A 24,866-nucleotide genomic window follows, 5' to 3' on the forward strand; every position below is an offset into this window, starting at 1 on the left:
ACACATGGTTGATATTACAAGTTTATCTAGCGTGTCCTGCGTTGCATATAATCGAAAAAGGACTGTCGTTGCTCCGATGTGTACCTAACCATAAACATCAATGTCTTTCTTAAACTCAAGTATATTTTTAAACCTGCATATTTAGTTAATATTGCCTGCTAACATGAATTTATTTTAACTTGGTAAATTGTGTCACTTCTCTTGCAACAGTCGGGGTACACGCAGCAGTTTGGGCCGCCTGGCTCGTTGCGAAAGGCTTTATTCGTAACAAAGACAGCCAACTTCGCCAAACGGGGATGATTTAACAAGCGCATTTGCGAAAAAAGCACAATCGTTGCACGACTGTACCTAACCATAAACATCAATACCTTTTTAAAAATGAATACACAAGTATATATTTTTAAACCTGCATATTTAGCTAAAAGAAATCCAGGTTAGCAGGCAATATTAATAACCAGGTGAAATTGTCACTTCTGTTGCGTTCATTGCACGCAGAGTCAGGGTATATGCAACAGTTTGGGCTGCTTGGCTCGTTGAACTAATTTGCCTGAATATTACGTAACGTTGAAGGTTGTACAATGTAACAGCAATATTTAGACTTAGGGATGCCACCCGTTTGATAAAAACGGTTCCGTATTTCACTGAAATAAACATTTTCAAAATGATTCCGGATTCAACCATAATGACCAAAGGCTCGTATTTATGTGTTGTTATAATTAAGTCTATGATTTGATAGTGGTCTAACTGAGCGGTGTTAGGCAGCAGCAGGCTCGTAAGCATTCATTCAAACAGCACTTTCGTGCATTTGCCAGCAGCTCTTCACTGTGCTTCAAGCCTATCAACTCCTGAGATTAGGCTGGTGTAACGGATGTGAAATGGCTAGCTAGTTAGCAGGGTGCGTGCTAATAGCTTTTCAAAAGTCACTTGCTCAGACTTGGAGTAGTTGTTCCCCTTGCAGAGCGATGCTTCGGGGGTGGATGTCTGTGTTCCTGGGTCGAGCCCAGGTAGGGGCGAGGAGAGGGACGGAAGCTATACTGTTACACTGGCAATACTAAAGTGCCTATAAGCACATCCAATAGTCAAAGGTATATGAAATAAATGGTATAGAGGGAAATAGTCCTATAAATACTACATTAACTACAACCTAAAACCTCTTACCTTGGAATATTTAAGTCTCAAGTTGCAAGGAACTTAAACGTTAGCTTTTTTACATGGCACATATTGCACTTTTACTTTCCTCAACACTTTGCATTATTTGAGGCATTATATTCAGTATTGTTGTAATGGTCTATTACAAATAAAATCATTGGTATCGGCGTTAATCATAATCGGTCAAGGTGTTCTTTGTTGCAGAGCCACTAGTCTCTCAGACAAAACACACACACATTGATATTATGCATTGAGTGCCATATGTGTTTTCTACTTAGATGCTGACATGCATTTGTCTGGACATTAAGTAGCTTACTGTGTAGCTGCAACTCGGTGGAAATATATCCAGAGACACTTCCACACAACAGCCCCTTGAGCCCATTCACTCATCAAATTTCCAGTGAATGTGTGTAGAACTCCATAGAAGGGTGGTGAGTGACAGCTGAGGGTAATTTGCTGACCGGTTCACCCTCACTGCCAAGTACATGTTTGGATCACGCCCACAATGTACGACCCGGTCTCTGTGTTCAAGTCAAACAGGTTCCCTTCCAGCTGTTAACTGAATAAAGGTAAGCGTTTCTCAATGTTCTAGAATTGCCTATGGAATCTGAGGGTGATGAGTCTGTGTGAAGCGACAGTACCAGTGGATACTGCATCCTTGCCTTGACTTAAACACCCTCTGACAGTTGACTCAAGTACAAAATGGTCTGTTTTGGTCAAGAAATAAATTACCACTTTGCTGATTAATGTATTCATAAAAAATTACAATACTTTTCACATTGTGTGTGTCACATTTTTGGCATCAGAGAGAGCCAGTTACAGTGTTGCAAAAGGAAAATGGATAGAAATTAGTGACAGTTAAGTCATATCTGCCACAACTATATATTTTTTTTTTAAATACTGCAGTGGTAATTATTGTAATTCAAAAAAATAATTTAAGAGACTAAACACATTGAGGATACAGCAGTCTGGATTTTGATGATGTGGTTCTGCCCAAGATCCAGTTAAGACACAGGGCTCTAGGCTGGATGGTATTGAGGGAGGCTCAAAGTTGAAAGAAGGCTAATATTCCAACACACAAAACATTAATGGCAGTTGATTAAGGTTACTTATCCAGGACAGGCCCTGTTTAAGACCCAGAAAGAGGCCCCTGACTCAGGGTCCCAGGCCATGCTGACTCTGGAGAAGCCTCTGGAGTTCCTTGAACTGTTCCACCGTCTGATCCTTCAGGTCTGGGTTGGAGATCTGCAGCCGGATGCTGTCTGTGGACCAGGACAGGTCTCCGGAAAACATCTCTGTTAGGATCCGCGCCACCACAGGGACCACCTAGACATGGAGGGTCCCTGTTATGTCATGTGTGTGTACTGGATCTGTCAAGGGTATGGGGTCAATTCGTTCGGCTCACCTGCACAACGATGAGCTTCTTCTCCTTGGGTTTCCGTTGATCTGGCCAGTCCTCCCCAAAGCAGAAGTAGAGCTCAAACGGTGGTGGGGTGGGAGTTTCACCCTTCTGGAACAAGATGAGCCCTGTTGTTGGTATGTGTGTGCATGAGAGGGAGGAATAAAGGTTATCTCCTGTAATATCTGTTCTACAGCTAATCCATTTGGATGCCTGGTCTGTGCAACAATAGCAGTACAAGCAATAAGTACTATTCAAGAGCTTACTCACAGAAAGGGCATGTGACTGAAATATTCAGGGATCAATTGAAACTCAGACAGCCTCAAGTTAACTGAAAAATCATGGCAATGGAGTCCAGCATTGTCATCTGACAGGATAATTTGGTGTTATGTGATTATTGAATCTCAATCGAAAAATAGGGTGTTTTGAGGGATCAGATGGGGATTCAAACACTATGAAACTTGTGCCGAAGATGACAAATACCCAGCAATAAAATGGATTGACCGACTCACCGTGCAGGAAGTTATTGAGGCTGAACACTTTGTACTTCCTCTCCCTCTCCATAGGGTTGGGTGGCCCCTGCTCGTCAACACCCGGCCCAGACCAATACACCTTGCACTGACACAACCTGATAGCGTATATATCCTGCTCCCAGATCTCCAGGATCAGGCCTCGGTCCATCACATCCAGCAGGTGCTCTGTGTAGAACCGCTGCTTCTCGTTCTGGATGTCGGCCGAGCCAGGGAAGAGAACTTGGTTGAGGTTGACAGGGCCGAACAGGTCCACCTGCTCCGGGGTGGGCTCCAGGTGGCCGTAGTACAGCCGGCAGCCTTGGTGGTTACTCACCGTCAGGGAGCCCATCTTGCGACCCCGGTACTGGAACTTCATGTCTAGGTCAGTCACTGAAACCAGAGTCAAATAATGTAGTGTTAGAATGATTGTGGGCACTTCAAAAAGTCAAAATTGAATAAAGCTCTTTCTAATCATGCCCAATAGTATTCTGATACCAAGTTGTCATAAGACTGAATAGGGGTTAGAATCAATGAATAACACATAATCGCTTTAGCCATTAAAAAGGACCTGTCTTACCATCCCCCACACTTTCAGACAGCTGCCGGTGTGTTCCATTTGATGGGTGTGACAGGCAGGTATTCCAGACTGCTACACTAATGCCCGATAATCCATCGAATGAGTCAATTTAAGTGAATGAATTGTAATACCAAATAAAGTTGAACACCCTGTTTTTATGGTAGGGGAATTGCAATGAATGATTTTTTTGGATAAGATGCAAGGAACTATTGCAGAAGTCCCTGACTGCGAAAGTAAAGCCATTGTACATAAAGCAGTATTCTTCTCAACACAGCATGGACCTATAGGTTCTATTCCACTCACATGGCAGGCTGTTCAGCAGGTCATATTTGTAGGGTGGCACCGCCTGCCCTTCTTCCTGGTTCTGGACTCCTGACATGGCCTCCATGGGGTCGGCACCTGGGTTAGGGTCAACCGGAGCCACAGATGCAGCAGAAGGAACCATGGGGGATATCTCGGTGACCACAGGAGGCTGCATGCTCCCTCCACCCATCCCCAGGCTGTCGGAGGGTCCTACGGGTCCAGGGTGCACAAAGACCCCATGTTCCAACTTCACCACCAATGGAACGTCGGCAGAAGACTCCGGGGGAGCCATGGTTGGCTGAGGGAGATGCGCTGCCATGGTAATGCTCCCGTTGGGATTGGAGTACATAGGGGTGTGGTGGGGGGTGCCATATCTGTCATTGAGAGCGGAGCTGAAGGGAAAGTCTATCCTATGTGCAGTAGGGAATGTCTGAAAACTGTGTGGGTCACTAATTCTGGGGTCTGGGAGAGACAGGAGAACACACACACACACATAAGACGTAGCATAATGTCAATAGTGGCACATTTCAAACGGTTAACCTTTCAAGCGATTTCTGCCCAATTCACCCATGGCTCAGTAGCAAAGGTGTATTGACAGTATACACTTACCAATGGAGAGTCCAACAATATTCGGCATCTGAAAAAGACAAGATTTAATGTTTGTGTAAAAAAGCTGATATATGGGTATTGTTCTCAGATTGTTTTGAGATAACACATTGTTCTGAAATAATGGAAAAGTGATTGTCTACACCTTACCTCCTCCTCATCTTCATCAACTGTGTCTGAAACCAAATCAAAAAGGAATATGCCATCAACATGGGGGATAAAATCTCATTAGTTTCACAAAACATTCATATCTTGAGGTTAGACAAGTTCAACAAAGTTATTCTAAAATAACTAATTTAAATTTGAAGACAGACAATCAGATAAGACTTGCAAAGCTGCCAATGAGCCTGCATGCGTACACACACTCTTACCTCCATTGCAGGGCTGGTCACAGACCTCGTAGATCTTGTAGGGCTGGACGGGTGTCTCCTTGGTGCCGTCATATTTCAGTTTGAACTCCCGGCTCTTGTTGAGGGCACAGCGCAGGTTGGCCTTCCACTTGGCTGGGTCAGGCTCATCCAGACCCTCCTGGTACTTCCCTGTCTCCAGAGCCCAGGCCTGGGGGAAGAGAGGGGTAGGCAAGGAGGAGAATGAGGTTACATTTTAATGAATGGGAGAAGGGGTCACATCTGGATGGAATCAAATGGGTGAGGGTTAAATTAAATTAAAATCAAATTCATCCCCATCAAATTCATCCCCAAGGGGCAATTATTAAGGGTAGCAGTGCTAATTGAAGTGCCCTGGAACAAATGATGAATAAACTATTTAATTTCGGCATTATGTGCCTGTAAAAAGTTGCCCACTGCCGAGTATTTAACTTGTTGTTTCATAAGCTTACAGGGGTCATGGTTGGGTTACTGCACTGCCATTAACCAACCACATTTAGTCACAACTAGGGTGCATTCAGAAAGTATTCAGACGCCTTGACTTTTTCCACACTTTGTTACATTACAGCCTTATTCTAAAATGGGCTAAATAGTCCCCCCTCATCAATCTACACACAATACCACATAATGACAACCCAAAAACAGGTGTTTCGAAATTGTAGCAGAAATATCACATTTACATAAGTATTCAGACCCTTTACTCAGTACTTTTCTGAAGCACCTTTGGCAGAGATTAAAGCCTCAAGTCTCCTTGGGTATGACACTACAAGCTTGGCACACCTGTATTTGGGGAGTTTCTCCTATTTTTCTCGGCAGATCCACTCAAGCTCTGTCAGGTTGGATGGGGAGCGTCGCTGCACAGCCATTTTCATGTCTCTCCAGAGATGTTCGATCGGGTTCAAGTCCAGGCTCTGGATGGGCCACTTGAGGATATTCACAAGACTTGTCCCAAAGCCACTCCTGCGTTGTCTTGGCTGTGTGCTTAGGGTTGTTGTCCTGTTGGAAGTTGAACCGTCACTCCAGTCTGAGGTGATGATTGCTCTGGAGCAGGTTCATCAAGGATCTCTCTGTACTTTGCTCTGTTCTACTTTCCCTCGATCCCGACTAGTCTCCCAGTCCCTGCCGCTGAAAAACATCCCCACAGCATGATGCTGCCACCACCATGCTTCACCACAGGAATAGTGCCAGGTTTCCTCCTGATGTGACGCTTGGCATTCAGGCCAGATAATCTTGTTTCTCATGGTCTGAGTCCTTCAGGTGTCTTTTGGCAAACTCCAAGCAGGCTATCATGTGCCTTTTACTGAGGAGTGGCTTCTGTCTGGCCACTCTACCGTAAAGGCCAGATTGGTGGAGTGCTGCAGTGATGGTTGTCATTTTGGAAGGTTCTCCTATTTCCACAAAGGAACTCTCTAGACCTCTGTCAGAGTGATCATCAGGTTCTTGGTCACACCCGAACTAAGGCCGTTCTCCCCCGATTGCTCTGTTTTGCCGGGCGGGCAGCTCTTCCTAGAGTCTTGGTGGTTCCAAACTTATTCCACTAAAGAATGATGGCCACTGTGTTCTTGTGCACCTTCAATGCTGCATAATTTTTTTGGTACACTTCCCAGGATACACCGGAGTCTCAGAGCTAAAAGGTCTGAATACTTACGTAAATAAGGTACTTCTGTGTTTTTTTGTGTTTTTTTTTCTACATTTGCAAAAATGTCAAAAAACGGTTTGCTTTGTCATTATAGGGTATTGGTATAGACTGATAAGGGAAAAACGTATTTAATACATTTTAGAATAAAGCTGTAACGTAATAAAATGTGCAAAAAGGGGTCTGAATACTTTCCGAATGCACTGTAAATGGAGAACAGGGTAATGGCTAATGAGGAAATGACTCCAGCCAAAATAGGCAGGGAGTAGGCAATTACTGCTGTTGGTGCAGTGGATATCATGTGGACATCCTTATACACGAGGTCAGGAACACCCAGAGAGGTTTGACACTAGAGAAGCAGTGGAAATGAAACTAAGGCTCTTTCAGTTCACTAAAACAGTTGATGCATTTATCGCTGAATGGGATAAGGAAGTGTGTGGATGACAAACAAAAAAAGAAAGATCCCTTTTCCAGGGCCCTGTCGTTCAAAGATAATTCGTAAAAATCCAAATAACTTCACAGACCTTCACAGGGTTTAAACACTGTTTCCCATGCTTGTTCAATGAACCATAAACAATTAATGAACATGCACCTGTGGAACGGTCGTTAAGACACTAACAGCTTACAGACGGTAGGCAATTAAGGTCACAGATATGAAAACTTAAGACACTAAAGAGGCCTTTCTACTGACTCTGAAAAACACCAAAAGAAAGATGCCCAGGGTACCTGCTCATCTGCGCGAACGTGCCTTAGGCATGCTGCAAGGAGGCATGAGGACTGCAGATGAGGGCAATACTGGGGGCAATACTGGCCATACTGTGAGACGCATAAGACAGCGCTACAGGGAGACAGGACGGACAGCTGATCATCCTCGCAGTGGCAGACCACGTGTAACAACACCTGCACAGGATTGGTACATCCGAACATCACACCTGTGGGACACATACAGGATGGCAACAACTGCCCGAGTTACACCAGGAACACACACAAACCCCTCCATGAGTGCTCAGACTTTCCACAATAGGCTGAGAAAGGCTGGACTGGACTGTTGTAAGGCAGGTCCGCGTTTAACGTCGAAGGAATGAGCGTTACACCGAGGCCTGTACTCTGGAGCAGGATCGATTTGGAGGTGGAGGGTCCGTTATGGTCTGGGGCGGTGTGTCACAGCATCATCGGACTGAGCTTGATGTTATTGCAGGCAATCTCAACGCTGTGTGTTACAGGGAAGACATCCTCCTCCCTCATGTGGTACCCTTCCTGCAGGCTCATCCAGCATGACAATGCCACCAGCCATACTGCTTGTTCTGTGCGTGATTTCCTGCAAGACAGGAATGTCAGTGATCTGCCATGGCCAGCGAAGAGCCCGGATCTCAATCCCATTGAGCACGTCTGGGACCTGTTGGATCGGAGGGTGAGGGCTAGGGCCATTCCCCTCAGAAATGTCCGGGAACTTGCAGGTGCCTTGGTGGAAGAGTGGGGTAATATCTCACAGAAAAGAACTGACAAATCTGGTGCAGTCCATGAGGATGAGATGCACTGCAGTACTTAATGCAGCTGGTGGTCACACCAGATACTGACTGTTACGTTTGATTTTGACACCCCCCTTTGTTCAGGGACACATTATTCCATTTCTGTTAGTCACATGTCTGTGGAACTTGTTCAGTTTATGTCGCAGTTGTTGAATCTTATGTTCATACAAATCTTTACACATGTTAAGTTCGCTGAAAATAAACGCAGTTGACAGTGAGAGGACGTTTCTTTTTTTGCTGAGTTTAGTAGCAGAGTTCCCTAGAAATACTTTTTTGAAACGTGCTACTTGAAGGGAATAATGTCTGTGCTGTTTTGATTAAACACTTCTGAAAATGGTTTAGCTTTTGACAAATGTCTGTTCCTCGACTTGCTAGTAGTGATCAAAGAAAAAGTAGATCTAAGACAAAACTTTGATCTAACTACAGTTTGATATCCAAATGACGGCATACAGAGTCTAAGTATTCAGATCTGTCATGCCATTCTCAGCATGGACCCCCCTCTCACCTTGAAGATGGTGTTCTCTTCCTCAGAGGTGGGCAGGTGTCTTGTGGCGTGTCTCCAGGGGATCTGGAAGATCCGGTGGTCCGGGCTGAGCCACTGCAGGCCTGGGTACCTCCCGCTGTTCACCTGGGCTAACAGCCAGGGCTTTAGGCGGATCCTCCGAGGCTGCGCACTCATCGTGGGGCAGAGCACCACACAGGGAGGAGAAATGGGCTTCAGATGGGGTGAGTGAAGAGGCTGGAAAGGTGAAGGGAAAAGTAATGGTTCAGATGGGTGATGAGGCAATGGGGGTAATGTGGGGAGGGTTGAAAGAAGATACTCCCTACCATTTTCAGTAAGAGGGCTGGGGAAAATGGAGAGAGAGGATGGGTTGGGAAAAGAGAGGTATGAGGGTGGAGAGAGTAGTAAACAAGTCCGTTTTTATTTATGATGATTTACACATCATGTAACAGTTGTAGACTATTCCTTAATCCTTTACGCCATTCCATGACAGAACCACATTTGCTTTTGTCATCCTAAAATGTTGGATTTGATACTATGACAACAAGCCTAGGCCCTCCGGGCACAGATGCAGGGTCCACTGTCAAATAAGTGTATTGTATAAGATCACAGAGGATCATATGAACACAGAGGAATGCAGGTAACTCCTTTACAGCCAAAGACCAACTTCCATCTCAAGCAGCACATCAGAGGCAAATACAAGGCATCTTCCTCTGGACGTGCTGAGACAGACAAACTAATGCATCTGGATAGAATATGTCCTCTTCCCGAGGCTCCCACACATGTCCTTCTGAGCCCTTGAACCAACACACACACACACACACACACACACACACTGAAAAAGGCAATGTAACTTTAAGGAGTTTGTAACACAGAACAACAGCTGGGTGCAGAGGAGTCATGCCCATAGGGTGCACAGCCCCCTCAGATTTGTCCCGTTTATATTTGGCTTTAAATAGTCCAGATGGGTTTCCAATTTTCCAACCTCATAACTAGCTACCAATAAGTTATTTCAGGCTATCAATCAAATTAGAGTAGCTAGCTTGTCTACCTAGCTTAGCTGGCATGCCTGCTGGCAAGGTTGTTAAGAATTTAGAAAGGCAAGCAATTACAAAATGTATTGAATGCCTCAGGACTACCTGACATGATGACTCCTTGCTGTCCCCAGTCCACCTGGCCGTGCTGCTGCTCCAGTTTAAACTGTTCTGCCTTATTATTATTGGACCATGCTGGTCACTTATCAACATCTTGGCCATGTTCTGTTATAATCTCCACCCGGCACAGCCAGAAGAGGACTGGCCACCCCACATAGCCTGGTTCCTCTCTAGGTTTCTTCCTAGGTTTTGGCCTTTCTAGGGAGTTTTTCCTAGCCACCGTGCTTCTCCACCTGCATTGCTTCCTGTTTGGGGTTTTAGGCTGGGTTTCTGTACAGCACTTTGAGATATCAGCTGATGTACGAAGGGCTAAATAAATCGATTTGATTTGATTGAATAAGAACCACATTCCTTTTAATCTTCTGCCCAGATTTTTTCAGAAATCCAGAGAAGCATATTTAGTTTCTTAAAATAAATAAAAACACCAGTCAGGAGGACACAGGCAGCTCAGGATACTATATATATATATATTTAAGAATAATGATTTAAGAATTAAGAATAATGATTATGGCTCTATAGATTGCAGGAAAATACTGTTTTAGGTGTTTGAAAAATTATAAATTCTACAACTTGCAGACAGGGGGGACTAGGCCCCCTCTGGAGCACACCCCAGCCATCCTTGCATACAGATTTTTGGGGTGCATGACACCCCTCGCTAGGTGAACTGAGATGTCTTGTGATGCAGTACACAACCACACATTTATTTTGAGTTATTCATTCAACACATTGTGAATGAAAAACATGTCATGCTATAGGCTCCCTCCCAGTGAGCAGAGGTGGTGAGGTGAAAATTGAGTTTGACTTAATTTAAGGAATGAGTTAATAACAGGTGGCAGAATAAAAGCTCAATGGGATTCAACTATAAGCACTTCAGCAATACATAATGAATTTACTTTATACCGGTAGGCCCCTATGCACTTTTTGCTGGTGCTTAAAGCACTTTACATTATACTGTACCTTCAGAAATGATTCACATCCCTTTTCTTTTTCCACATTTTGTTGTGGATGTAATTGTATTTTTTTCCTCAACGATCTACAAAAAATACTGTAATGTCAAAGTGGAAGAAAATCTCAAACATTTGTAAAAAAAAAAATAATTACAAAAATTTTAAAAAGTGAAGAAAACCCCCCAAATATTTCATGATTACATAAGTATTCAACCCCTGAGTCACTACATGTTAGTCACTTTTGGCAGCGATTGCAGCTGTGAGTCTTTCTGGGTACGTCTCTAAGAGCTTTGCACACCTGGATTGTACAATATTTGCGCATACATTTTTATTTTCATTCTTCAAGCTCTGTCAAGTTGTTGTTGATCATTGCTAGACAATAATTTTCAAGTCTTGCCATAGATTTTAAAGCCGGTATAAGTCAAAACTGTAACTAGGTCTCCCAGGAACATTCAATGTTGTCTTGATAAGCAACTCGTGTATATTTGGCCTTGTGTTTTAGGTTATTGTGCTGCTGAAAGGTGCATTTGTCTCTGTCTGTTGGAGAGCAAACTGAAGCAGGTTTTCCTCTATGATTTTGACTGTACTTAGCTTTATTCCAGGTCTTTTTATAACCCCCCAAAAAACTGCCTAGTCCTTGCCGATGACAAGCATACCCATAACATAATCCAGTCACCACCATGCTTGAAAGTGGTACTCAGGGATGTGTTGTATTTGCCCCAAACATAACACTTTGTATTCAGGATATTAATTTTGTTTATGCAGTTTTACTTTAGTGCTTTATTGCAAACAGGATGCACATTTGGTATTATTTTGTATTTTGTACAAACTTCCTTCTTTTCACTCTGTCATTTAGGTTAGTATTGTGAGTAACCACAATGTTGGTGGAGACATGGTGGGGATAAAAAGGGGACTTCCCATTAGTTTCAAGAACTTAACAATTGCACAAGTCTGGATTCTATTGTCTAGACTCCATAGATAGTATGTTTAAATGAAAATTGTTTTAAAACAGGAATAGGTTTACTAAGTTAAATTCAGGGTGTGCAGAAGGCAGGTTGAGAAAAAAAAGTGAACAAAAAGCGACAAAAACTGAAAAATAGGCCGCCTGACACTGACATGAGTATGTACACAATCTTCAAACGATGAGTTAATCGGTCTGAAAACAGGCTCAGTCGGCTACTATAGTTGTTTTAGGAAATAAGTACAACTTTAAGCGGCACCCACCTTTTAACGATGGGTCTTCTCCACAAAATGATTTCGCTCCCTTGTATCGAAGAGTTCTAGTACGCTGACTGTAGGGATCCCTCCTTCCACAAACAGAAACCGGCCAGGCAGAGAGTATGCGCGCTGCCACAGGTAAGCTTTTTACTAGGTAGGCGAACTGACAAAAACCTTGCCCAACACCGTCACAAGTTCAATGACTGTGTGGGAAAATGACAGTCAGATAGTCCAAGGCTTATTCAGAAAACTTTCCACAAACAGTGGCCAAACATGATTTGAGGTTAATTAAACATGAACAAACGTGGGTGGTGCCACCCTGCCGGTTGATAGACAGCGCTCTAAAGTAGACAGAAGTATATGAAAAACATTGTTTCATTTTCGACAGGCTCCTAGCACTAGCCTAGTGGTTGTTAAGATGCATCTATTTTCAGTGGTGTAAAAAGTACCCAATTGTCATACTTGAGTAAAAGTAAAGATACCTTATAGAAAACGACCCAAGTAAAAGTGAAAGTCACCCAGTAAATTACTATTGAGTAAAAGTCTAAATGTATTTGGTTTTTAATATACTTAAGTATCAAAAGTAAATGTAATTTCTAAAATATTCTCTCAAGTATCAAAAGTAAAATTACAAATAATTTCAAATTCCTTATTGTAGGCAAACCAGATTGCATTTATTTATTTATTTGTATTTACAGATTGCCAGGAGCACATCATTTACAAATTAAGCATGTGTGTTTATTTAGTGAGTCCACCAGATCAGAGGCAGTAGGAATGACCAGGGATGTTCTCTTGATAAGTGTGTGAATTTAACATTTAACGAGTACTTTTGGGGTTCAGGGAAAATGTTTGGAGTAAAAAGTACATTACTTTCTTTAGGAATGTAGTGAAGTAAATGTAAAAGTTTCAAAAATATAAAGTAAAGTACAAATACCCCCCAAAACGGACAAAAGTTGTACTTTAAAGTATTTTTTACACCACTGTCAATGTTGATGCCTACATCTCTGGAGAGATCTGAAAACAGCTGTGCAGTGATGCTTCCCATCCAACCTGACAGAGCTTGAGAGGATCTACAGAGAATAATGGGAGAAACTCTCCAAATATAGGTGTGCCAGGCTTGTATTGTCATACCCAAGAAGACTCGAGGCTGTAATCACTGCCAAAGGTGCTTCAACAAAGTACTGAGCAAAGGGTCTGAATACTTATGCAAATGTAATGTGTCAGTATTTTGTTTTTAATACATTTGCAAAAATGTCCTAAAACCTGTTTTTGCTTTGTCATTATGGGGTATTGTGTGTAGATTGATGAGGGGTAAAAACAAACAATTTAATCCATTTTAGAATAAGGCTGTAATAAAATGTGGAAAAAGTCAAGGGACCTTAATACTTTCCAAATGCACTTTAGGTGTTCACGTCTGGCCACCACCACACCTGCACCACTGGGTAAGATTGAAGCTGGCAGTGTTGACAGTGACACTACAAATATAGGCAGGTACAACACTTCTGCCATCCCCTGCCTTGCATGGTAGGGCTTTGTATATACTAGAGCCCTCAAACTACACTCTGGACCTTGAAGCCAGTTCCACCTCATTTTTTCATTGATCCCCTCTAATCAGGGACTGATTTAGACCTGGGACACCAGGTGGGTGCAATGAATTATCAGGAAGAACAGAAAACCAGCAGGCTCCAGACCTCATAGGTTAAGAGATGAATACACCTGTACTAGAGTATGACATATTTCCCTCAGTTTTTTGAGAGGGACAGGGACACTGTGTAATATGAGATTAACTAAATTGACTTTGTATTTGACTCGCTGTGTGTAGAATCTTCATTCTCCCTTACAATCCCTCACATCCTACACATGTTCAGTAGAGACAAACATCCATAGGCATAGCAGCTAGTCCACTTCCTACAGATAACACATACACAGGAATGGATGAGCACATACAGACATACACATGGTAATCATTTTCACATAGAAAGGCTTAAAGTCTACACTGAGAATCTTATGAGATGTGTGTGTGTGTGTGTGTGTGTGTGTGTGTGTGTGTGTGTGTGTGTGTGTGTGTGTGTGTGTGTGTGTGTGTGTGTGTGTGTGTGTGTGTGTGTGTGTGTGTGTGTGTGTGTGTGTGTGTGTGTGTGCACCTGTGTCTGTGTGGTGTGGTGGAGTGGAGTGAGTGTTTCCTGATGTGCTTTGTTAGAGGGTATGTATCTGAAGGCTCTAACCTGTGTGTGTGTGTGCATGTAGGAAGTGAGGTGGCAGACTGTGTCATACCCTCTTTCCTCTCTGAAGGGGTTAGTGAGCGAGGGCTCTATCCTGCTGCTTCTGATGCTGTTCCCTCTGAGGAAGAACGTTCAGAAAAACATGACTTTCCTCTCCTTTCACCAGGACACACACATCTTAACCTCCACAAATGTGCGTGTGTACGTATGCATTTGTATCTATTATGGATCCCCATTAGCTGCTGCCAAGGTAGCAGCTACTCTTCCTAGCAAAATGAAGGCAATTATACATTTTAAAAAACATTACAATACATTCACAACAGATTTCACAACATATTAAGGGTGTGCCCTCAGGCTCCTAGTCTAATAACACATACAAAAAAGTATTTTGTCAGCCACCAATTGTGCAAGTTCTCCCACTTGAAAAGATGAGAGAGGCCTGTAATTTCCATCATAGGTACACTGAAACTATGACAGACAAAATGAGAGAAAAAAATCCATAAAATCACATTGTAGGATTTTTAATTAATTTATTTGCAAATGATGGTGGAAAATAAGTATTTGGTCAATAACAAAAGTTTATCTCAATACTTTTTTATATACCCTTTGTTGGCAATGACAGAGGTCAAACGTTTTCTGTAAGTCTTCACAAGGTTTTCACATACTGTTGCTGGTATTTTGGCCCATTCCTCCATGCAGATCTCCTCTAGAGCAGTGATGTTTTGGGGCTGTTGCTGGGCAACACAGACTTTCAACTCCCTCCAAAGATTTTCTATGGGGTTGAGACTGGCTAGGCCACTCCAGGACCATGAAACACTTCTTACGAAGCCACTCCTTCGTTGCCCGGGTGGTGTGTTTGGGATCATTGTCATGCTGAAAGACCCAGGCACGTTTCATCTTCAATGCCCTTGCTGATGGAAGGAGGTTTTCACTCAAAATCTCACGATACATGGCCCCATATATTCTTTCCTTTACATGGATCAGTCGTCCTGGTCCCTTTGCAGAAAAACAGCCTCAAAGCATGATGTTTCCACCCTCATGCTTCACAGTAGGTATGGTGTTCTTTGGATGCAACTCAGCATTCTTTGTCCTCCAAACACGACGAGTTGAGTTTTTACCAAAAAGTTATATTTTGGTTTCATCTGACCATATGACATTCTCCCAATCTTCTTCTGGATCATCCAAATGTTCTCCAGCAAACTTCAGACGTGCCTGGACATGTACTGGCTTAAGCAGGGGGACACGTCTGGCACTGCAGGATTTGAGTCCCTGGCGGCGTAGTGTGTTACTGATGGTAGGTTTTGTTACTTTGGTCCCAGCTCTTTGCAGGTCATTCACTAGGTCCCCCCGTGTGGTTCTGGAATTTTTGCTCACTGTTCTTGTGATCATTTTGACCCCACGGGGTGAGATCTTGCGTGGAGCCCTAGATCGAGGGAGATTATCAGTGGTCTTGTATGTCTTCCATTTCCTAATAATTGCTCCCACAGTTGATTTCTTCAAACCAAGCTGCTTAACTATTGCAGATTCAGTCTTCCCAGCCTGGTGCAGGTCTACAATTTTGTTTCTCGTGTCCTTTGACAGCTCTTTGGTTTTGGCCATAGTGAAGTTTGGAGTGTGACTGTTTGAGGTTGTGGACAGGTGTCTTTTATACTGATAACAAGTTCAAAAAGGTGCCATTAATACAGGTAACGAGTGGAGGACAGAGGAGCCTCTTAAAGAAGAAGTTACAGGTCTGTGAGAGCCAGAAATCTTGCTTGTTTGTAGGTGACCTGACATGACATGATAGCCAACGCGTCTGACTTACATGACATAATACCAACACCTTACTAACGTCTGCGTGACACCTGCATCGATGCGCGTGTTAATTAAAGTGTTAATGAAAGTCATGATGTGCAAAGTTTATATTTATTCAGTCTCAACCATAAATGTTAGAAATGTACATTTTTTTCCCGTGCAAGCAGGCACTCTATAGTGTAGCCTCAGGCTCATGTATTTTCTGTTATCACTAATGGCCTAGAAAAGATGATGTCCAATTTATAGATAATCTGTCTTTCCCTCAACACCTCAGGGCATGGTATGTTATCTTATCTCGCTGTATACAGATCTAAATGTTGTTAGCCAATCACAGACTGTGTTGTTCCACATCAGACAACCAATAAGAGTTGTGTCCATGGCTTTCAGAGGAGTTCATAGCTGCTATTTGGCATCCTTGGGATGTCCTCTCAGTCGAATAGAGCCGTTCATAGAATTTCCCAGAGGATCCACGCTATTTGGGATCCTTGGAATGTTCACACCTCTATCAAATCGAATCAAATCATAGTTTACTTGTCACTTGCGCCGAATAAAACAGGTGTAGTAGACCTTACAGTGAAATGCTTACTTACAGGCCCTAAACAACAGTGCAATTTTTAAGTAAAAAATAGGTATTAGGCGAACAATAGATAATTAAAGAAATAAAAAACAACAGTAAAAAAAGACAGTGAAAAATAACAGTAGCGAGGTTTAAAAAAGTATTGAGGCTATATACAGGCACCGGTTAGTCGGGCTAATTGAGGTAGTATGTACATGTAGGTATGGTTAAAGTAACTATGCATATATGATAAACAGAGAGTAGTAGTAGCGTAAAAGAGGGTGGGTGGCGGGACACAATGCAGATAGTCCGGGTTGCCAATGTGCGGGGGGAACCGGTTAGTCGGGCTAATTGAGGTAGTCTGTACATGAATGTATAGTTAAAGTGACTATGCATATATGAAAAACAGAGTAGCAGCAGCGTAAAAGAGGGGTTGGGGGGGACATAATGCAAATAGTCCAGGTCGCCAAGTATAAATGTAAATTGATTAAGTTTAGTGTTAGTTTAGGGCAAGGACGTCCCAATGAATCCGGATTGCAGTGACCGTTCATAGAGTGAGAGACTGGCATTGTATTTGAGAGCTTGGCCGCGACACAGACATTCATTTGTTTTTTACAAGCGGCAGAAGCGACTTTCGAGTGTCTGCGCCAGATAGTTTCCTTATTCGAGACAATGAAAACAATGAATAAGATGTCCTTGATCCAAATGAGGAGTAAGTAGGCTATATTTAAGTTGCGATATCGCTAGGAAATATTAAGTATTAAGGCAAATTTTGTTTATTTGAAAATAATATTTTGTTTAACGTATTGTCGAAAGAACGTAGGCAATATTATTTACTGTGTCGATAGATTTACTGTGTCGATGCTAGTGTACAATAACGTAATTTTATGTGCTAGTATTATTTATTTCATGGATTAATTAAATTGTAAATTAAATAACTATTTTTCACTGAAGGGAAACGAGGTACAACATGCAACCTCGATTGAAGACCTAAAATCATGCCTGACAATATCACAACGGTATCCTAATATAGTGTGGATACAGCAGTAGCCTATTCTTCAACAATTTAACTGTATGTGCTTGCTAGTATTATTGATCTAATTGATCAATTAAATTGTAAATGTGGATGGGTACGCTATTTCATTCAATGTTTCCGTTATTGTACAAGGTAGATACAGGCATAGTCTCTATAGTCTACAATAGTAATGTAATTGAATGTGCTATAGTATAATTTCTTTCTTTGATGAATACAATTGTAAATGGGGATGGGTAGGCTACTTCATTCAGTGAATACTGAATATATTGCTGTCTCTGGGAGTATGTTAATGACGGCTTTTCAGCTGTTGAACTATGGCAATTTCTAAATAATTTCTAAATCTCTTTCTTTTAGTCAAGATGTGATGAGCCAGAGCAACCAATCAGCTTCACTGCAACTGTTCTCCCTCCACAAGTAACCACATCCTCTTCTCCTATTCAACTACTTTGCCACCACTCTAAAAATGACTGTACATATACCCCTGTGCCCTTCTGTGTAACATGTTCCATCCAAGGCCTCAGCTGAATGCCTAAAATGTGAGAAATGTAAGCAAGATGCTATAGTGTGTGTGTGTGTGTATGGGTGGAGTTCCAAGTAAAGACTTGATAAGATGGCAAAGGAGATAGTGATGAGAGTGAGATTATACAGTATGAAAATAAAGACCCATTGGGATCTAAAATGAGTGTGGGGTGCCTCTTGTGTCTCCTTTTTGTCTGTTTGAGGATACTAGTCACCCCTAGTGGACGTTCTTGGAACACTGTGATTTAAGTCTGAGCAGACGTTGACAAAAACCTTCAAAGGTGGTGGTGCTACTTTTTGGTTCCAGGTAGAAGTATTTTTGGTTCCATGTAGAACCTTCTGTAGAATGGAACCCAAAAGGGTTCTACCTAGACACAGAAGGGTTTCTACCTGGAAACATAAAGGGTTATCCTATGGGGACAGCGGAAGAATCCTGTGAGTTTGTAGATAGTAGCTTTTTATATGTGTTTAGTCCTATATTGCAGTCGTGGTTCCGTGGATATCTGAAAAATAAAATTCATTGGTGGTGGTAAATTAATCAGAAATACTATTAAACATCCCCACTTTTAGCACACATTTGCAAGCAGGCAAAGTAACCTATGTGTGCTAAGACATGTGTGATCACTCAACATATACAGGACCAACAAAAATACTTGGAACTCCTGAGAGGCGCAGCAGTCTAAGGCCCTGCATCTCAGTGCTAGAGGCATCACTACAGACCCTGGTTCGTTGCCAGGCTGTATCACAACCGACCATGATTGGGAGTCCCATCGGGCAGCGCACAATTGGCCCAGCGTCGTCCGGGTTAGGGTTTGGCCGGGGTAGGTCGTCATTGTAAATAAGAGTTTGTTCTTAGCTGACTTGCCTAGTTAAATAAAGGTTCAATAAATAAAAAACATGCAAACAAAATATGACGTGTCTAACTTTCACCGTTATGCAATTATTAGGAGACTAGATCTACTGCTGCTACATTGACCCCCTCCATTTGTTTTGTACAATGCTACTCACGGTTTATTATCTATGCATAGTCACTTCACCCCTACCTACATGTACAAATTACCTCAACTAACCTGTACCCCTGCACACTGACTCCACCAGTACCCCCTGTATATAGACTAGTTATTGTTATGTGTTTTTTATTTTAATTACATTTTTTACTTTAGTTTATTTGGTAGATATTTTCTTACTCTTCTTGAGCTGCACTGTTGGTTAAGGGCATGTAAGTAAGCATTTCACAGTAATGTCTACACTTGTTTTATTCGACGCATCTGACAAAGTTTGATTTGATTTGAAATAGCTATTCCTGGCTACCAGTGTTCTAGTATTCATTTATTGAGGCAAGCAGATCAGAGATGTCAAGGTTGTACTCAAGCATATGCCATGTGTATGTGACACATATGTATGGTCATATTTGTTATGTTTTATTTGGTTTATTTTGCCTCCCAGGTATTTGCATTTAATGTCTGTTTATAATTACTGCCTCTAGGGGAGCTGTGACGTCAAGGAAGTGAGTTAGTGAGATATTTAACATTATGGAGTCATTATGGAGAATGACTAGTTCTGAAAACGAACGTTTCTCTGTCTCGTCATTTTACCATATCATTTTTTATTTTTAAATTTGATTTATTTCACCTTTATTTAACCCGGTAGGCAAGTTTATTTAACCAGGTAGGCATTTACAATTGCGACCTGGCCAAGATAAAGCAAAGCAGTTCGACACATACAACAGAGTTACACATGGAGTAAAACAAAAGTACAGTCAATAATACAGTAGAAACAAGTCTATATACGATGTGAGCAAATGAGGTGAGATAAGGGAGGTAAAGGCCAAAAAAGGCCATGGTGGTAAAGTAAATACAATATAGCAAGTAAAACACTGGAATGGTAGATTTGCAGTGGAAGAATGTGCAAAGAGAAATTGAAGTAATGGGGTGCAAAGGAGCAAAATAAATAAATATATACAGTAGGGGAAGAGGTAGTTTGGGCTAAATTATACATGGTCTATGTACAGGTGCAGTAATCTGTGAGCTGCTCTGACAGCTGGTGCTTACAGCTAGTGAGGGAGATAAGTGTACCCAGTTTCAGAGATTTCTGTAGTTCGTTCCAGTCATTGCCAGCAGAGAACTGGAAGGAGAGTCAGCCACCAATTGTGCAAGTTCTCCCACTTAAGAAGATGAGAGGCCTGTAATTTTCATCATAGGTACACTTCAACTATGACAGACAAAATTAGAGGAAAAATCCAGAAAATCACATTGTAGGATTTTTAATGAATTTATTTGCAAATTATGGTGGAAAATAAGTATTTGGTCACCTACAAACAAGCAAGATTTCTGGCTCTCACAGACCTGTAACTTCTTCCTTAAGAGGCTCCTCTGTCCTCCACTCGTTACCTGTATTAAATGCACCTGTTTGAACTTGTTATCTGTATAAAATACACCTGTCCACAACCTCAAACAGTCACACTCTAAACTCCACTATGGCCAAGACCAAAGAGCTGTCAAAGGACACCAGAAACAAAATTGTAGACCTGCACCAATTGTAGACCTGCTGGGAAGACTGAATCTGCAATAGGTAAGCAGCTTGGTTTGAAGAAATCAACTGTGGGAGCAATTATTAGGAAATGGAAGACAAACAAGACCACTGATAATCTCCCTCGATCTGGGGCTCCATGCATATCTCACCCCGTGGGGTCAAAATGATCACAAGAACGGTGAGCAAAAATCCCAGAACCACACGGGGGGACCTAGTGAATGACCTGCAGAGAGCTGGGACCAAAGTAACAAAGCCTACCATCAGTAACACACTATGCCTCCAGGGACTCAAATCCTGCAGTGCCAGACGTGTCCCCCTGCTTAAGCCAGTTTGCTAGAGAGCATTTGATGAGAGCATTTGGATGATCCAGAAGAAGATTGGGAGAATGTCATATGGTCAGATGAAACCAAAATAGAACTTTTTGGTAAAAACTCAACTCGTCGTGTTTGGAGGACAAAGAATGCTGAGTTGTATCCAAAGAACACCATACCTACTGTGAAGCATGGGGGTGGAAACATCATGCTTTGGGGCTGTTTTTCTGCAAAGGGACCAGGACGACTGATCCGTGTAAAGGAAAGAATGAATGGGGCCATGTATTGTGAGATTTTGTGTGAAAACCTCCTTCCATCAGCAAGGGCATTGAAGATGAAACGTGGCTGGGTCTTTCAGCATGACAATGATCCCAAACACACCACCCGGGCAACAAAGGAGTGGCTTCGTAAGAAGTGTTTCATGGTCCTGGAGTGGCCTAGCCAGTCCAGATCTCAACCCCATAGAAAATCTTTGGAGGGAGTTGAAAGTCTGTGTTGCCCAGCAACAGCCCCAAAACATCACTGCTCTAGAGGAGATCTGCATGGAGGAATGGGCCAAAATACCAGCAACAGTGTGTGAAAACCTTGTGAAGACTTACAGAAAACGTTTGACCTCTGTCATTGCCAACAAAGGGTATATAACAAAATATTGAGATAAACTTTTGTTATTGACCAAATACGTATTTTCCACCATAATTTGCAAATAAATTCATTAAAAATCCTACAATGTGATTTTCTGGATTTTTTTCTCTCATTTTGTCTGTCATAGTTGAAGTGTACCTATGATGAAAATTACAGGCCTCTCTCATCTTTTTAAGTGGATAACTTGCACAATTGGTGGCTGACTAAATACTTTTTTGCCCCACTGTATATGTACCTAAATATTTAATATCCATATTATTTATGATTATTTATTTGAATTGCGCGCCCTCCAGTTTCACCGGAAGTTGTCCCGCTAGCGGGACACCTATCCTTAATTAACGCACTAGTATAAATTCCATGTCGGCTTTGTGGGGAAAAACTCTGATGTTGGGTGCTGGGCGTTCCCCCGTGTGTCCCCAATTTAAACAATGCTAGGGTAATGCTGCGTTCACAGTAAGTGGAAAACTCGTAAAATATCACTTGTAAACTGGGAGGAACGAGTTGTCTGCGTTCTGTGCATTCACATGCTTTGAACTCGTCGAGAACACCAATTGGCTGCTGAGACAAACATAAACTAAAAGTACAGATATTATGCAGGCAAACCAATTAGTGTTAAAAAAACATATGAATAGATACTTTTTTATAAATAAGGTTTTGTTGCATTTAACTGCAGAAAATGCTGTTATCGAGGTAATTTACTTAGTATGTGACTTCAGAGTTAAACATGTAGGAGAAGTCAAGAGTTCAGAAATGATAGACGAGTTTCCCACTAGTAATTACCAGTCATATGCTGGTATTTAGAATTTACGAGATGTTATGAACGCAGCATTGGGGTCAGACAGAGTCAGGGTTAAAGTTCTGGTCTTACCTCTTGATCAGGCCGTCAACAACAAGGTGGTTAGAAGTGATGCTTAACACCGCCACGGTCTGAGATCAACTTAGCTCTGACGGGGTAGGGGTTAGGTTAGTCACATTACACAGAGGCCCAATCCCAAATGGACCCCTATGCACTTGTCGAGATCGGAGAGGATTTGAAAAATGTGAGCAATATGATAATAGCTCCACTTGCTCACTGAAAGGCTTGGTGGAAGTTTAACCATATTTCAGATACCTATCAAATCCTGTCAGTCCATAGGGAATTTGGGCTTGGGCTACCGAAGATCCATAAGGACCTGACGAATTAAGAATAAAGGTCAAAACAAACAGTTCCATGTCCGGACCAATCACCTGTCAGAGTTGAACTTCCTGAGGATGTAATTGGTCTGTCTCCAGTCTCTCCCGGGGGTGTGTGATGTCTGAACTGGGCCAGGTGATGGCGCCACACACCCTCCACTTACACACACAACATTCTTCTGCTCCACCCCGTTAAACTGTCCTCCATTCTGAAGAGAATTTGACTGAAGTTAGGGTCTCTCACTCCATCCCTAAGAAAGAGAGATTCAAATTAAGAAGTGTTCATCAACACCCCCATTCATTCAGACAAGTCACGTTCAAATACAAACAGGTTGTTCTACCAATTCTGTGCCTTTTGAGAAGTGTAACTTGGTCAATTTGGGGGGGGATTTCAACTAATTTTAACATTCTGTCAAAAAATGTGGATTGACCAGATTGTTGACTTTCTTCCTCTTGTAAAAGCTCAATTATGACCTTCAACAAGAGACTACCCAAGGTCGGTCTCCACTACTCAACTATATTTCAAACTGGACAGAGTGAATGTGGTGATTTAAGGAAATGTGTCTGTATACATGATGTGTAAGGGGCTATAAAACTAATGATGTTCTCGTTATCTCAGCTAAAGCTGGAAATACCTAACATGATCGCTAATAGTGCTGCTGCAAATTTGTTTGTTTAATTTGATTTTTTATTCTATTATGTCTGCCACATTTGTGAATGTGTATTGTGTTTTCTTTGTTGACTGAAAAACAAAACTTAAATCTTTAAAAAAAAAAAAAAATACTCTTTCACATCTCAAGAAGTACAATTTTTTAAGGACTATAGTAAGTGCCTATAATTAAGTGATAATGCCCGTGTTTGGAGGATATATCAGCATGGGTGTTAGGCCCGAGAGAAGCCTCCCACTAGACTACTATGGGACAGCTGGAGGTCTAATTTGAATATTGAAACAATGTTGCAAATGTCGTTGAGACAGACAGCAAGGTTTATACAAATCTCCGCCGTTCAAAACAAAATGTTAGTCTAAAAGAAATGTGAAATATTGTTTAGATCTTTATAGTGGAGATCAAGTTTATATAGTGCCTAGCTGGGCTGATGAGACAGTGGATTGTGCAGTCTGATGGAACAGAGTAAATAGCATTTTAACGTCATAGATTTATCCGGTTGTAACTTGTGGAATAGACTGGCTGGAATGCGGTTTTAAACAGTTACCATTCAGGATTAGAACCATCTGCTGTAGTGCCAAATAAAGTAACATGGTTGACCAGTTGACTACATCAACCATAGATTCCCTTGTGACATGGGGAAAGGAAGCTATTTGTGAGCAACTGAGAGTGGCAAATGAATGCAAGCTTCACACATAAAATGTTTTATGAGTAACAGGGCTGACGTGTTATACTCGATCCGCTCAGTTTTCCACCACAAAACACCTGCATATGGCCAAAAAGAGTAGAATCAGCTCACCTGCTTTTACACTATGATTTGAGTATGTTCAATGTTTCTTTTGAAAAAAAAGAAGTTTCACCATATTAAAACGAGAGTTCAGTTCATGGAACAGGATTGAACTTAAAATGAGGGACTCCCCCCAGGGCGGTACCACTTGACGGGCTGTCCCCAGGTGGTAAGGGTAGGTAACAACACATCCGCCACGCTGATCCTCAACACGGGAGCCCCTCAGGGGTACGTGCTCAGTCCCCTCCTGTACCCCCTGTTCACTCATGACTGTACAGGCAGGCACAACTCCAACACCATCATTAAGTTTGCCGATGACACAACAGTGGTAGGCCTGATCACCGACAACAACGAGACAGCCTATAGGAAGGAAGTCAGAGACCTGACTGTGTGGTGCAAGAACAACAACCTCTCCCTCAATGTGATCTAGACAAAGGAGATATTGTGGGCTACAGGAAAAGGAGGACAGAGCACCCCCCCATCCTCATCGTAGGGGCTGTAGTGGAGCAGGTTGAGAGCTTCAAGTTCCTTGGTGTCCACATCACCAACAAACTAACATGGTCCAAGTACACCAAGACAGTTGTGAAGAGTGCATGACAAAACCTATTCCCCTGAAAAGTTTTGGCATGGGTCATCAGATCCTCAAAAGTTTTACAGCTGCACCATCGAGAGCATCCTGACGGGTTGCATCACTGCCTGGTATGGCAACTG

General features: G+C 42.2%; 1 protein-coding gene across 2 annotated transcripts; it reads right to left on the bottom strand.

Annotated features, from left to right (window-relative positions):
- Positions 1–1,881: 1,881 nt before the first annotated feature.
- Positions 1,882–12,323, bottom strand: LOC118392283 (interferon regulatory factor 6-like). Of its 2 annotated transcripts, XM_035784102.2 has the most exons (10): positions 11,925–12,323; positions 8,603–8,836; positions 4,918–5,104; positions 4,697–4,722; positions 4,550–4,577; positions 3,941–4,402; positions 3,395–3,450; positions 3,061–3,271; positions 2,555–2,676; positions 1,882–2,475 (listed from the first exon to the last, which is right to left on the bottom strand). In XM_035784102.2, the coding sequence occupies exons 2-10, from the start codon at positions 8,774–8,776 to the stop codon at positions 2,305–2,307; spliced, it is 1,437 nt and encodes a 478-aa protein (XP_035639995.1). In that variant the 5' UTR covers positions 8,777–8,836; positions 11,925–12,323; the 3' UTR covers positions 1,882–2,304. The 2 variants fall into 2 exon arrangements, with proteins under 2 accessions (XP_035639995.1, XP_035639994.1); XM_035784101.2 differs by having other exon boundaries at positions 3,061–3,450; positions 11,925–12,320.
- Positions 12,324–24,866: the final 12,543 nt, after the last annotated feature.

This window comes from Oncorhynchus keta, chromosome 13 (assembly GCF_023373465.1).
Source record: "Oncorhynchus keta strain PuntledgeMale-10-30-2019 chromosome 13, Oket_V2, whole genome shotgun sequence".
Lineage (NCBI taxonomy): Eukaryota > Metazoa > Chordata > Actinopteri > Salmoniformes > Salmonidae > Oncorhynchus > Oncorhynchus keta.

Coding starts and splice junctions, on each gene's coding strand:
- LOC118392283 (XM_035784101.2), bottom strand. CDS start 8,776: ATGAGTGCGCAGCCTCGGAGGATCCGCCTAAAGCCCTGGCTGTTAGCC. Junction 4,578..4,696: donor TTGATGAAGATGAGGAGGAG/GTAAGGTGTAGA, acceptor TGTCTTTTTCAG/ATGCCGAATATTGTTGGACT. Junction 2,476..2,554: donor AGAAGCTCATCGTTGTGCAG/GTGAGCCGAACG, acceptor CTCCATGTCTAG/GTGGTCCCTGTGGTGGCGCG.